At 39.0% G+C, this 13,585-nt stretch overlaps 1 protein-coding gene across 5 annotated transcripts in view; it reads left to right on the plus strand.

Moving 5' to 3' along the window:
* The window catches only part of LOC131684009 (regucalcin-like), a 571,198-nt gene that overhangs the window by 347,713 nt on the left and 209,900 nt on the right, over positions 1 to 13,585 (plus strand). Inside the window, exon 1 of one of the 5 annotated variants that reach the window (XM_058966856.1) lies at positions 9,280 to 9,322. The exons of the other annotated variants lie outside the window; for them this stretch is intronic. Coding sequence (XP_058822839.1) covers positions 9,295 to 9,322 — 28 coding nt within the window. The 5' untranslated portion in view covers positions 9,280 to 9,294. Of the gene's footprint in view, positions 1 to 9,279; positions 9,323 to 13,585 lie in introns of those variants that run through there. 5 annotated transcript variants of the gene reach the window in all.

Consider the following 13,585-nt stretch of genomic DNA (forward strand, 5'->3'; position numbering starts at 1 on the left):
GCAAATACCCAACACTAGTTAATTGACGCGTACCTCTGAACCAAATATTCAGGAACAAAAATTGACTGATCACTTCTTATTTTTACATTTCTCAATAGAAAGGTATTGCAATTGCTCTGAAAACCGACTTTTTAACGGAGGCCCGGAGGGCCGAGTGACATATACCATTCGATTCAGTTCGTCGAGTTCGGCAAATGTCTGTGTGTGAATGTATGTATGTGTGTGCATGTGCGTCTGTGTGTGTGCGCGAACACATTCTCACTCACTTTTCTCAGAGATGGCTGAACCGATTTTCATAAAATTAGCCCAAATGAAAGGTGAAACGTTCCCATAAGCTGCTATAGAATTTCTAATGGATCCGACTTCCGGTTCCGGAATTACAGGGTGATGAGTACGATCACGTAGAAAATGTCGATTTTAATAAATTCTGCAATGAATGTATAATGGTGAAATTTTTTTCCAAAATGTGACCACAACTGCTTCGATTTGTATTACTAGGTCACTAACAGCCACTCAAAGTCTCTTTGGTCACATTGGCCACCATCATCGGTTCCGGAAGCCCCGGCGGAAGTATCCAAATTCAGAATAACAGTCACCACGGTTTCTCGGAGATGGCTGGACCGAATCAACCAAACTTAGTCTCAAATTAAAGATGTTGCGTCCCCGTAAATGGCTATTTAATTTTATCCCGAACCGACTTCCGGTTCCGGAGTTACGGGTTGTGGCGTGCGATCACATAGCAAATTGTGATTCAAAACGATACTCCGATGAAAGCAAAAAAGGTAAAAATTTCGCTAAAATGTCTCTCAAACAACTTAAATTTGCAGTTCTAGATCACCGACGGCCAAACAAACTTTCGTTGACTACATTGACCAAAATAGACGGTTCCGGAAGGGCCCGGGAAGAGCGGCCATCTTTCAAAACTAGCAAACTCGTATCAGTTTCTCGGAAATGGTTGGGCCGATTTTCATAAACTTAGTCACAAAGATAGCTATATTATCCCCACAGATGTCTATAAAATTTCGCACGGATCGCTTATATGGTTCCGGAAATATAGACTGAACCGTCCGGCCACATGTGAAATTCCCATATAAGCCGGAACACAAAATTTTTTTCAAAGGGAGGACCCCATGAAATTTCAGGAATCGAATTCGTAGTTTTGATGCCAAACATCTTTAAAATGCATCAAACGTCGAGATTCTATGTTATCACGAAAAAATTTTTTTTTATAAAAATCGACTTTTTGGGACTTTGCCGATTTTGCACCTTTTTGCATTTCTTATAAAAGGAATGTATAGAATTCGCTCAAACTATCAAGATTTTTTCCGAGGTCCGGAGGGTTATATACCAATCGACTCAGCTCGACGATTTGGGACAATGTCTGTGTGTGTGTGTGTGTATGTGTGTGTGTGTGTGTAACGGACAAACTCTCATTCGTGTTTCTCAGCAATGGCTGAACCGATCTTATCCAAACCAATTTTAAATGAAAGAACTATCAAACAGTAAGAACGCTATTAATTTGTTTTTGAATCTGATGTTTAGTTTCCAAGATATGAATGTTTGAATGTGTAAAAATGGCGTTTTTTGCAGTTTTTTTTAAAATTATTTGCCGAAATTGACAATATAGATTAACAATATTATATATTTTTAGGCAGCTTATACAAATACCTTTCGAACAAGCTATAGATTGTTAAAATCGGACTATTACCAAAAGAGATATTTAACATTAAATGCGGACGACAGATTTTTATCATTTCCCATTGCCAGAAATATGACCAAAAACATGTATTCTATTATTAACGCCAAAACGGCTTATTTTAGGTCAATAGTATCTTCGGAGGATTTAATGGAGGTAATATACCCTTTCTTTTGGTATTGTGCTTTTGCTGATTAATCACCCTATGAGTGAGATATTTTCACAAATTTTCTTGGAAGTGATTATATCGAAATGATGCCTTCAGCAAATTTGTAGCTCTTACTTTTGCGAATAACTTTACTGAAGACTTCAAATATCTATTTTGAATACTTTAAAAGTTATGGCTTGTTGTTTGTGGATTACTCTATGTCGCCTATTTATTGTTCAATATAGTAATAATCCATTGAAATAAGCCAAACATTATTACGATAAAACGAATTTTGTATTTCATTTTTCTATCTACAACCGCTAGAAATAATCACCAAACACTTCCAAGTTGTCTGGAAGGAACTTGGAAACTTATCAGTGCAAAAATGTTCATTTGTACGAACCTTCTGACTGCAATTTTTCTAACTTATAACCATCGGATCGATCTGAAACATATCGGAAAATGAAAGCGAAGTAAATGACTCCAAGCAACGGCGTAGCCAAGAGAAGGTTTTGGGGTTTAACACCATACAACTTCCCCCCCCCCCCCACCACATAAAAAAATTGGATTGAAGTTGACAATTTATTGATGCAGACTGATTTAATTCAATATTACAATAACAATTATCTGATCCGTACATTGATAACCTGTTGTTGTAAACATCATGAGGACTTTTGATAAATTGTCGGGATGGAATCCTGATATGTAACTGATCCATTGGTCTTGATTTCACACTTGTCTAATAGCATCAATATCAAATTCCTGCCTGAAAACATTCCAATAGAAAATTCCAGAGTTCTGTAATCAATCATAATCCTCAGATTTCTTTTCAAATTGAGCTTGCTTTTGTAGAGATGTACTGTAGTAAGGGTCTTTATATAATAGAAAGCGAAGTTAAAATTGATTTAATGTCTGCTCACCAAAAGAATGCAACAATTCACTTTAAAATTCGTCAGTCTAATCCCGACCGGGAGGGCCGAGTGTCATATGCCAATCGACTCAGTTCGTCGAGCTCGGAAAATGTCTGTGTGTGTATGTATGTGTGTATGTGTGTAAGTGGAAAAAAATGTGACCTCTGTTAATCAGAGATGGCTGGATCGATTTGCACAAATGAAATGAAAAATTTTCAAAATCAAATTTGTATTTTTGATGCCAAATGACTTTATAATGCATGAAACATTGAGATTTGATGTAGAAATCATATTACTGTGCGACAAAGTGAAATGTGTTTGGCTAGTGGCGTGCAGTTGAGGGAATATGAAGTTTTGAACATTCTGGCCCATTTTCGATGTAATTCGGAGATTTGTCAAGGGCGATAAAATTGGTTGAGACGCCATACTGTGTTTACGTTCAAGCCTCCTTGCAATGTATATTTCAAAATGGAGCACGAATATACCGTGTGTGAGAATTTTAAGTGATGTGATATATTTATGTAGTGTTGTGAAATTATCTTTGTTTTACGGCAGCTGTGGCATCGGTGAGACCAAAATTCTCACATGGAAAACACAAAAGGGATTATTTTTTCATTATTTTATTACCATAATCTGTATGCTTCTCTTAGTTTTTGTGTGTTTATCATGTCAATTGTACAGTATTTGAAGTGATATGAATAGAGTAGGAGTAAACAAGCAAACATGTATTAGTGGTATAGCGAAGGTAAAGCGCAAAGACTTTAGTATTGACTTTTCTACGGCTTACGGATAAACCTCTCATTCAGCCACATTTATGAATCTTGGATTGTTACACACAATTTTTGGAAGTCTGGGTCATATTTTCCAAAACAAGGATCGATTAATGCTCTATAAGGACCAAAATGTGTGCCAGGTTTCGATGGCTTTGAGGTGGCTGTCAAGTGACAGATTTTTTCCAGACATTTTTGTTTGAGCTGCCAGATTTTCTTTGAAAAGTAGTGGCAGTCCTGGCGGGTGGGATTGTTTTCCGCCAGGAGACTCCCTTGGTGTTCGTGGGGCCGGTCGACAGGAACTCAATAAAGGTACGCGAAGAGTATGCAGAGGGTGAGGCCGGGGAAGGTGTGCTGTCGGGCGGGGTTGGGGTCCAGCATTGCTGCAGAGGTATCAGAGATGGATTCCAATTGTGCTCGATGGGTGGGCTTTTTTGGCTTCACTCTATGCGCAACTGTTCTTTATAAGCTGTGATAAAGCGGTCTCTCGAGAGAAGGAACTGGAATCCCATGAAAATTTAACGCACACTGCTTGATTTCCTCTAGCTGTCATATTCGGGATGATCAGGTATCTGACTAAGCGCAGAACATACTTGGTTGGCTTTGTCTTATTCGCTGTCATGATGTCACTCTGGTATACATGTACAGATTGAAAAATTATCGGGCATTGCATGAAGATGCCTTATCTTACTTTGTTAACATATCAGAAAGCCTGTTGGCATGGACTTAGACAATCTGATTCCACAACACTACGAGAAACTAGGTTCGACTCGCTTTTAACCAGGTCCCTGCTACGCGGCCATTTTTTCCTAGCCAACCAAATCAAAACAACCCAATGCAAGAGCATGGGCCTAGAAGCGGCTACTTAACGTCTGTATATCGCCATAGCGGATGACAGGGAGGACACTTCCTTGCTTCTGACACCTTGCAAACAGGCTCGCTGAACTGTCGCTTTTTCTCTGATGTCATCATGCATGCATTGATGGGATCGGGACATGTATTTTTCTGTTTTTTTTTTTAATAAACCGAGGCTCTTGAGCTATTCTTCTTCGGCGCTTGGATATAGCCTCGCAACCTTTTCTGATTATTTACTTTGGGTTTCCCGTAGGGAGGTCTGACAGCGCAAAGTTTAAAAAGGTTGATATTTTTATTTTTGCATCTTTCGGATCTCTAGGATATGAGGTATATGCTCAGGAAAGGATTAAAACGAGTTCATCTTGGTTCGTCTGCTAGAGCCCATCAAACTATCAACTGTCAATTTTCATATGAAGCTGATAAAGTCGAAGGTAGATAAAATCGGGGGCTGATAGAATCGGGTGCTGATAGAATCGGGTCTCCACTGTATAACTTCTCACTGAACGGTTTCATATGAATTAATTTAGTTTCGCAGGCAGGTCGAGGACAGTCCCTTGTGATTTTGCTGTTTTTGTTATTTCCACCCATGTTTCGGTGTGATGTTTGTGTGATGCTGCGTGAACCTCTGTTAGCATAAAAAAGTTCGAATATTGATTGCGATTATATGCAATCGCTAATAGCGAAGGAAAACAATACATAGTTGTCGTCTCGTTACTTATAATAGTACCAGGGCTTACAAACCACAAAAATACTTGTATTAACAAATCTTCATTTATGTAAGTGTTTGCACGTCTAATTGGACAGATGTCCAGATACTGCAAATTCAGGGGTGACCCTACTGTGGAGCGCAAGAGGATGGGCGGGTTTCGGGAGGTTTTCAGGGAGCGGTAGAGGGATCGATTGGGATCTTGTGGGATGGGATTTCATTTCTTACATTTTCTGCTTATTCTAGCTAGATTCAGTAGATTGCATTCTTATCGTTCTCCTTGTCGTCAGTGTTGCTTCTATTTCTAGTAGTTAGCGTAAAGCGCGCGTCATCGGTTGTATATCGGACATACAAAGCCGGTCGTTTTAGGTACTTAGGTGGTGCCGCTCAAAATGCATTCCAGTTAGTCTAAAAACCCGCGCGAACATTCATTTCTTAAAAATCTGTATTTTATTCAATGATTCGTGGAGAAAAAGCAATATATAACTGTCGTTTCATTGCCTGTAGTAGTATCAATGACGAGAAACTATAAATGTTATGTTACAAAATCTTGGTCTAGGCTTTATGTTATATTGTATTATTCTTGGACGCTTGTGTTTCGCCGGAAGGAAGAGGCAGGAAATAATAAATTCGTTCACATGTCACCTGCAAAAATTTATTCATTTAAGCATAGGCAACACTCCCGGCAATCGGTTCCCCGGAGTTGAAATTGTATTTTTTTTTGCAAAGTAAGTATTTCCGAATTAATTCAAAAACTATAAATCTATCACAAATTCTCGGCAGCCGTCTGCTCAGAGCAACAAGCAAATGATAACACTCCAGAGAGTTGCATAGATCGTATCGCTTATCAAGGTGAATCCAGATTTGTGTAACGCTTTACCCCATCCCACTAACAAAAACTCCTTTTCATGGCAAACGTGGAGATGCAGAGGTATACACGGTCTCCATAACAACGTCTGCCACACTAACATTCCTTTCCTACCCCGATGGCAAGGACGTGGCCGGCGCCGTTATTAACATTTTAAAATATAGAACTCTCGAGTTTTGCACATTGAGGATGTATAGCTACTCCCAGGCCCCATCTGTTGATTCTCTGTGCAATTTCGCTTGTTCTGGTCAATCACGGAGTAGCAACTACGAATTATGCAGTCATCATGCTCATGCTCATGCTCATGAAAGATTGAGATTTGATGTAAACTCGAAAAAAAATATGTTTGACAAAAAATGATTTTTTGGACTTTGGTACATTTTTGCCTTTCTCATATAGAAAGGTCATGTAATCACTCTAAAAATCGTTAATCATACCGGCTCGGCGGGAGTATGCAGTGAGGGGTTGCTACTTTAAAATTAAAACTAGTTTAAAATTTCTTAACAAGTTGAAAATTTTTGACAGGACCCGGACCTCCCGGATCTTTCTCCATGATCCGCCGCTGGTTTCAAGCGATGTTTCAGTATCGACCCATAGTATCTCAAGATCGTGGCTGTCGATCCATTGTATGTATGTGCAAATCGTACTGAACATGTAATATTCATTTCCACCATTGTATTGAACATAACCAGCCATGGAATCGTAGTCTGGACAAATAAGAAAAGCACAGTCGCACTACTAGGTGGAATAAAACAGGTTTTTATTTTGGGAATGCGTCGAGTTGAGACGAAAACGTAATATGATTAATAACGAGGATAACACTTTCCGAATGTAGAGAGAATTTTATGAAAAATGACGATTTCCATTCGACTCTAGCAGGTCCTGATCGATTTTGATGAGAATGTGATTTTTGTTGTATGATCAATTATATGTATAGGTCAAATGTTCAAAAACAGTAATTTAAGGTCAAGATAACATCATTTTGAAACCTCCAATTTCGGAGGTTTAGTATCTTCGATGAGTTTTACAAACGTTAAACTGCGCATCATTTGATAAAATAATTTTGACGGTATATCGTCCAAGAATATTTATGGTGAATTTTCTCAGGTTAATATTCATGACTACAATAAAGTCTCAACAAATTCGCTAAAGACACGAACTCTGTTACTATTTTCTAAAAAATTAATTCTGCGTAATTTTAAAACTTCAAAAATTACGGTTTCGGAATTATGCCGTTTGGACAGTAAGATCGATTTTCACCAAACCCCCACCAATTGAAAAATTGGTATTGTAAAAAAACGTAAGGGCGATACTTAAATGCTGATAGGTGGGACCGAAAAAGCTAAATGGGCGATACCATCATTTTGTCAATTTCAATAGCAAACACAAATTTTAATTTAATAATTTCAAATACTTCATGAAGTTTTGGGTTTCGATCACTGAATCATGGATGTTAGGATGTAAAAAACACAATAGTTCTTAAATAGGAAATAAAACCAAGTCTCGAAATATTCACTGTTGATTTTCTTTGAATGGTGTCACTGCTAGTATCGCTTTTTTCAAGAAAAAGCGTTGATTTCTTAGTTCTCAGTCTCGTTGGAAATTTGAGTAAAATATAAACTTCAAATCGATTCAAAAAAAAATTCGATTTTTTCGGGCTCAGTACAATATACATAACCCCTTTAGGAAAATTCAGTTTTCCCACCACAATGCATTGATTGAGGAATTTAGATATTTTATTAACAGAGCATTCGCAATAATTCATTTGTATGTCTATTTTATGGGCCATTTTTTCCCTTTCCCATTGATTTGGTTTGATATTTCTAGCACTGATGTTGTCCTATGCTGATTTGAGCGATTCTCTGAGTCCTGCAATTATCCCATGTAGTATGTGTTATCAAAAACATCGCGAAGCATCAAGTTCTAAATGTTCTCAAACGATATAATATCCGAAGAGAGTGATAAGAGTTATAAGAAATGTCTCATCACACTGTTAGGTTGATTAAAAGTGTTTTTCAGTTCAATATTACCGTGGCTGTTTTTTCTTTTGCAAAATTTTAGAACTCGAATAATGATTTCTTTTCTTGAATATTTGTCATGCCATGTATAATAATAAAATGTAATATATGGTCGGTGTTAAGTCAGACCGGACTAAGTCGCAAAACATCAAAAAATGAGAAAATGTTAGCACTGGATAAACCACTTCGTCAGCTACATCCGACTTTTGTCAGATTTTAAATATGTAACAATAAACAAGAATTATGGAAAAAAATTATTTCCAATTATAATGTAAAGGATGCTGCGATTCAAACTTTAAACTCGTTTTTTTCTCGAAATCAAGATTTTGTCACTTAGTCCGGTCTGACTTAATACCATTTGAAAGCTTTTAATGAATATAAACAACACAAACATTCTCGTGTTCATGATTGAGAAAGGCACAATTGCACCGCTAGGTGGATTAAAACAGGTTTTTCAGCTCTGAATAACAAAACGAAATTTAGATATTTTTTGTTTTCCTTTGAAAGAATCAAGTGTCGCTAGGGAAAGAATCGCATTTTACTTTGCAGTATTACCTTGGGTCGGGGTCATAAGTTATCATCGTTGGTATTCCAACTCCTCACTGTTTCAAGGTCGCAACCTGTTACTGACCATCAACATCCTACGATTCCGGTCTACAGCGAACCCAAAACACTGATATACACAACCAAAACTGATGAGAAACGAATTAAAATATATACAAGTCTATTTACAAAATTTAAAAATTCAAAAAGAAAATCATGTATTTTTTTTGCTTTGAAGTTATATTTTTAATTTATATATATATATATATATATATATATATATATATATATATATATATATATATATATATATATATATATATATATATATATATATATATATATATATATATATATATATATATATATATATATATATATATATATATATATATATATATATATATATATATATATATATATATATATATACATATTAATTTTAGAACTTAATTATTATATTCCGGAATTATTTATATACAAACTATTTACAAAGTCGCGCCAAGGCTCGGGTTGAAATATTTCCACGCGGAGTGAAACATTTCACTATGTCGGAGTTGCACTGTTCTAACCAACTCAACATGCGCATTTTATGATAACGTTATCATTTTCATCTGTGTATGTGATCATTTCGCTGAACCGAGCTGTCAAGACCTGTCAAACTATTCTGCTATTTTAAAACGTGGTGATGTGGCTTGATGGGGTTTTAGCGAGAATCAGAATAAGTGCGCGCTTATTATTCTGGTTATTCTAGGTAGAAGTCCATCTAAATTAAAAATATGAGGATTTTTATGCGATCTGACACAGGTAAGTATTAATTTTATAGTTATTATTTGTTAGTTCTGCACGATATTTGCTATTTGGTATTTCGTTTCAACATAACCAATTGGATATGTGGAAAACTTGTGTTCGTTCGCATCCTATTGTTCTGTTCGTAGGTTCCAAGGTCGTTGTAGCAGTTCTGCTGATCACACATTTCTATAGCATGATCATCGCCCGTAACTTGTATCACAACATTAGATGCCTATTTGCAATATTGCATACAAGTTATTTAGTGCATGCATTGCATTTTCAATCTATTCCTCCTTTCAACAACTCTAAATTTTTCGTTTTCGAGATCTCTTTCCTTTTTCTACAAATTAAAACATCCAAAATTTTCAACAAATTCTTTGATTTCCGGCCTTTGTTTCGTTGCAACGATTTGGGTAATTGGCTAAATCTACCCTTTTTGGCGAAAACTAGTTCCTTCCCTGATCTGAGACATCGTGAGTGGATTTGGGCAGATTTTCCAGACGAATCTGCTTTTGGAAAATTGCCTCCCTCCAGCTCGCATTCTCATTTCTCAGGAACTAGAGTTCCTCCCTCTCTCCTCTGCATGCATTTCACATCACTTGATTATGCTTTCAAGTCAGCTGCTGGAAATACTCCCAACTGTTTTCCTTTTAGGTCCGAGACCTCATAGGAACTGGAGCCTTTTTTGCCGTTTTAATACACGGAACATACAGAGAACCCAACTTTGCATTGAAGACATTGCTTGCTGACGATTGACCAAAGGTTCGCTTGAAGACCCTCTGACCAATGTCGAAGGTTGGTGAGTATTGTGCCGCAAATCGTATTGCCGCTTTGTACTTTCGTGGCATTTACGAAGACTTTCTCTCACCAACTCGAAACTCTTTTTGCTCACTCCTCTCAATCTTTCCATCCTCTCTTCCTCAGATTGCACTCTATCCTCCTCTAACCGATGGTCCGACCCTCGTGTTACCATTTCATGCCCGAAAATAATGCGATGGGGGGTAAATTTGGTCGAAGCATGTACGGTGTTATTGAGGATGTATTCCATCTCCGTGATTTTAGTATCCCACAGTCGTTGGTCTTGATGGACGTGCGTATCATCGCATTGATCGTCCTGTTCAGGCGTTCTGCTGGATTGGCATCACTCCGATGTCTGAATTTCATATTTTAGCAACAAATTCTGAAACTCTTTGGACAGAAACGTCGTTGCATTGTCCGTAATGACGAACTGTGGTACGGCAAGCTTCCGCAACCACCTGTCTTCCAGAATGCAGCATAGACTACTAGACGAAATTTTCTTCACCGGAACAAGCATGCAATATTTAGAAGATATGTCCATAACGACCAATAAATGTGCATTGCCCTGCTTGCTTCGGGGAAGTGACTATATGTAGTCCATGCATACAATCTGGAACGGTCGCGTTGCAACCCTTTGTTTACCCATTTCTAGGGTTGTTGATTTTGTGGAATACTTATTCTCTTTGCACGGTACGCAATTGCTGATGTGCCTCTTCAAGTCAACACTCATACGTGGCCAATAATACCTTCCTTTAAGCTTCTCGATACATTTCTCGAAACCGATGTGCAAGTTATCATCGTGTTCTTGCTGGACTATTCCGCAACGAGCTGATTCCGGAACACACTCCTTCCATTCGAACCGGTAGTCCAAAACGTCGGACCGAGCTGACACAAATTTATACAATTTGCTGCCGTCGATCCGGAAGTCGATGTACTTCTCGGGATCTGTTTTTATTGCCTCATACAAATTCCTGTATCATCTATCTTCTACCTCCACCTCAAGTACTTCAATCGACCGTAACAGAGCATCCGGTACAATATTCTCCTTCCTTTTCCTGTATCTGACTTCCATGTCGTACTGTTGGAGAGTAATACTCCAGCGGCTCAAACGTGAAGACGACTTCCATTTGGCTTTCTTAATGAAAGTTAATGCCGAAGAGTCTGTCGCGAGAGTGAATCTGGTACCCTCAATATAGCAACGGAACCTCTCTATGCAGCGAAGGGCAGCTAACCGCTCCTTCTCTGCTGCGTAATAGTTTAGTTCGGCGTCTTTGAGCTTTTCCGAGTGGTACGCAAGCACTCGCTCTTCCCCACCTTGAACTTGAGTAAGCACACCAGCAAGAGCGGAATCACTGGCGTCGGTTTGAAAGCAAAACGGGAGGCACAGTTTGTCTTCACATCTCGCCCTGAGCAGAAGCAAAAAATCGTCCCGCGCAAGTGAAACGGTCAATTCTACCTAAAAATCAATCGGTGCCTATCACACAAGCAGTCCATATAACAATAGCCTATACCTACTGTGCGATTTAGTGATGAGTGACGGTGCCCAGCAAAAAGCAACCCAGATACGGCCGAACTGTGTTGCTGTTGATTTTTCGAAATGCCCCGTAAGACCAGCCATTCGGGAAGTGGAACAGTTATTAAAAGTGCAGATGAAACTCAATCTGGCTGAAGTGAAAACCCTACAAATGCATCATATCAAACATTGCGTGCTGATTTCGTTCAACAACATTAACCAAGCTGAGTCATTCGCCTCGCGAAACAACATGCAGCACACCGCCGAATGCGGCAATGTTAAATATAGCATTCCCGTATACATCGAGAACGGCGCTGTAGAAGTTCGTGTCCATGATTTGGCTACGCGTACCCCTGACGGCGCGATTAAAAAATGCTTGCAAAAATACGGAGAAGTAGACTCCGTTACACATGAGACTTGGAAGAATTTTTTCCCGGGCATCCATAACGGTGTTCGTGTGGTGAGAATGCGTGTGACCAAGCCAATTCCCTCATACATAACCGTCACAGCGTTAGGAAGTGACGATGTTCTCATTCATCAAACATCACTAGTCACGTACCCAGGGCAAATTCCTACGTGCCAGTTCTGCACGAAGAAGCTGCACCTCGGCAATCCTTGCGTAGAAACTGTTAAGGAAAACTTAACCAATCCAACTGAAATCAGCCCGGAACCATCTTACGCTAAACTACTAACAGCTGCAAAACCAACATCTTCGGATCAAGCACCAACAACCAGCAACAACAACAACGAAACGAATGCCGATAACGAACATACTAAAACGCAAACTGGAACATCCGACTGCGAGCAGCAGGAAAGTAGTACGGATGAGGACATGGACGTGAACGATAACGCGAAAGAAGACAAACGAAATGAACCTCAACTTGCAGTGGACAACATTGGCAATATTGCGCCACCTAGAAAAAGGATCTCAACACGCAGCAGAAAGCTGCGCCTGAACGAGACCAAAAATTTAATGTAGCTGTTTTTTTTTATTCATTGTAAAAAAACAAACAATCGGCCTCGTCGAGCTACCGCATTTGGGCCTAAATAAATTTATCAATTATAAAAAAAAAAACAAAAAAACGGGAGGCTAAAATCTGGGTTAGCCATAACAGGAGCTGAGATCAGTCTCTCCTTGATGGCTTGAAAAGCTTCTTCGGCTGCCTCAGTCCACCGCACCCTCTTCGGCTTGTTTTGCAACAAGTCGGTGAGAGATGTGGTGAGTTCGCCAATCTTGTCGATGAACCATACCGAGGAATCGTCTAAGGGATCTCACGGAACTAGGGGCCCAAGAATCGCTCTAACTCTATCTGGATTAGGCCGAAGTCCGTTTTGGGATAAAATATAGCCCAGATAAGGCAGTTCGTAGCAGCAAAGTTTGATTTATTCAAATTAATGTGTAAATTAGCCTCCTTCAACATTCTCGCCAACTCTTTAGCTTTTGTATGTGCTCGTCAAACGTGTGACTCGCGACTACGATGTCATCCAAGTATACAAATATAAATGGCTCGAGGACACCGTAGCCCAAGACTCTGTCCATCAGTTTGCTCAAGGTTGCCGGACTATTTACTAGCCCAAACGGTAAACGAGTAAACTGGTACAGACCCTTTCCTGGTATCGAGAAAGCTGTATACTTCCGAGACTCTTGATTTAGGGGCACCTGTAGAAAGGCTTGCGACAGGTCAATAGTAGACACGAATTTAAATGGCCCTAAATGACTCCAAATCATGTTTTGATGTGGCAAAGGATATGCAACCCTCTTTGTTCGTTCATTTAGCTTTCTAGTATCGAGACAAAGCCTTACTTCGTCACTATCTCTTTTCTTCACTGGTACTACCGGTAAAGCCCAGTCAGAGTCCGAAGGTTCAATGATGCCTTCCATCAGCATGTTGTCCAGAGATCTGTGAATTTTCTTGTGTATCTCGGGGCTCCACGGATATGGATTTTTCCGCACTGGGTCTGTCCCT

Source organism: Topomyia yanbarensis, chromosome 1 (genome assembly GCF_030247195.1).
Source record: "Topomyia yanbarensis strain Yona2022 chromosome 1, ASM3024719v1, whole genome shotgun sequence".
NCBI lineage: Eukaryota > Metazoa > Arthropoda > Insecta > Diptera > Culicidae > Topomyia > Topomyia yanbarensis.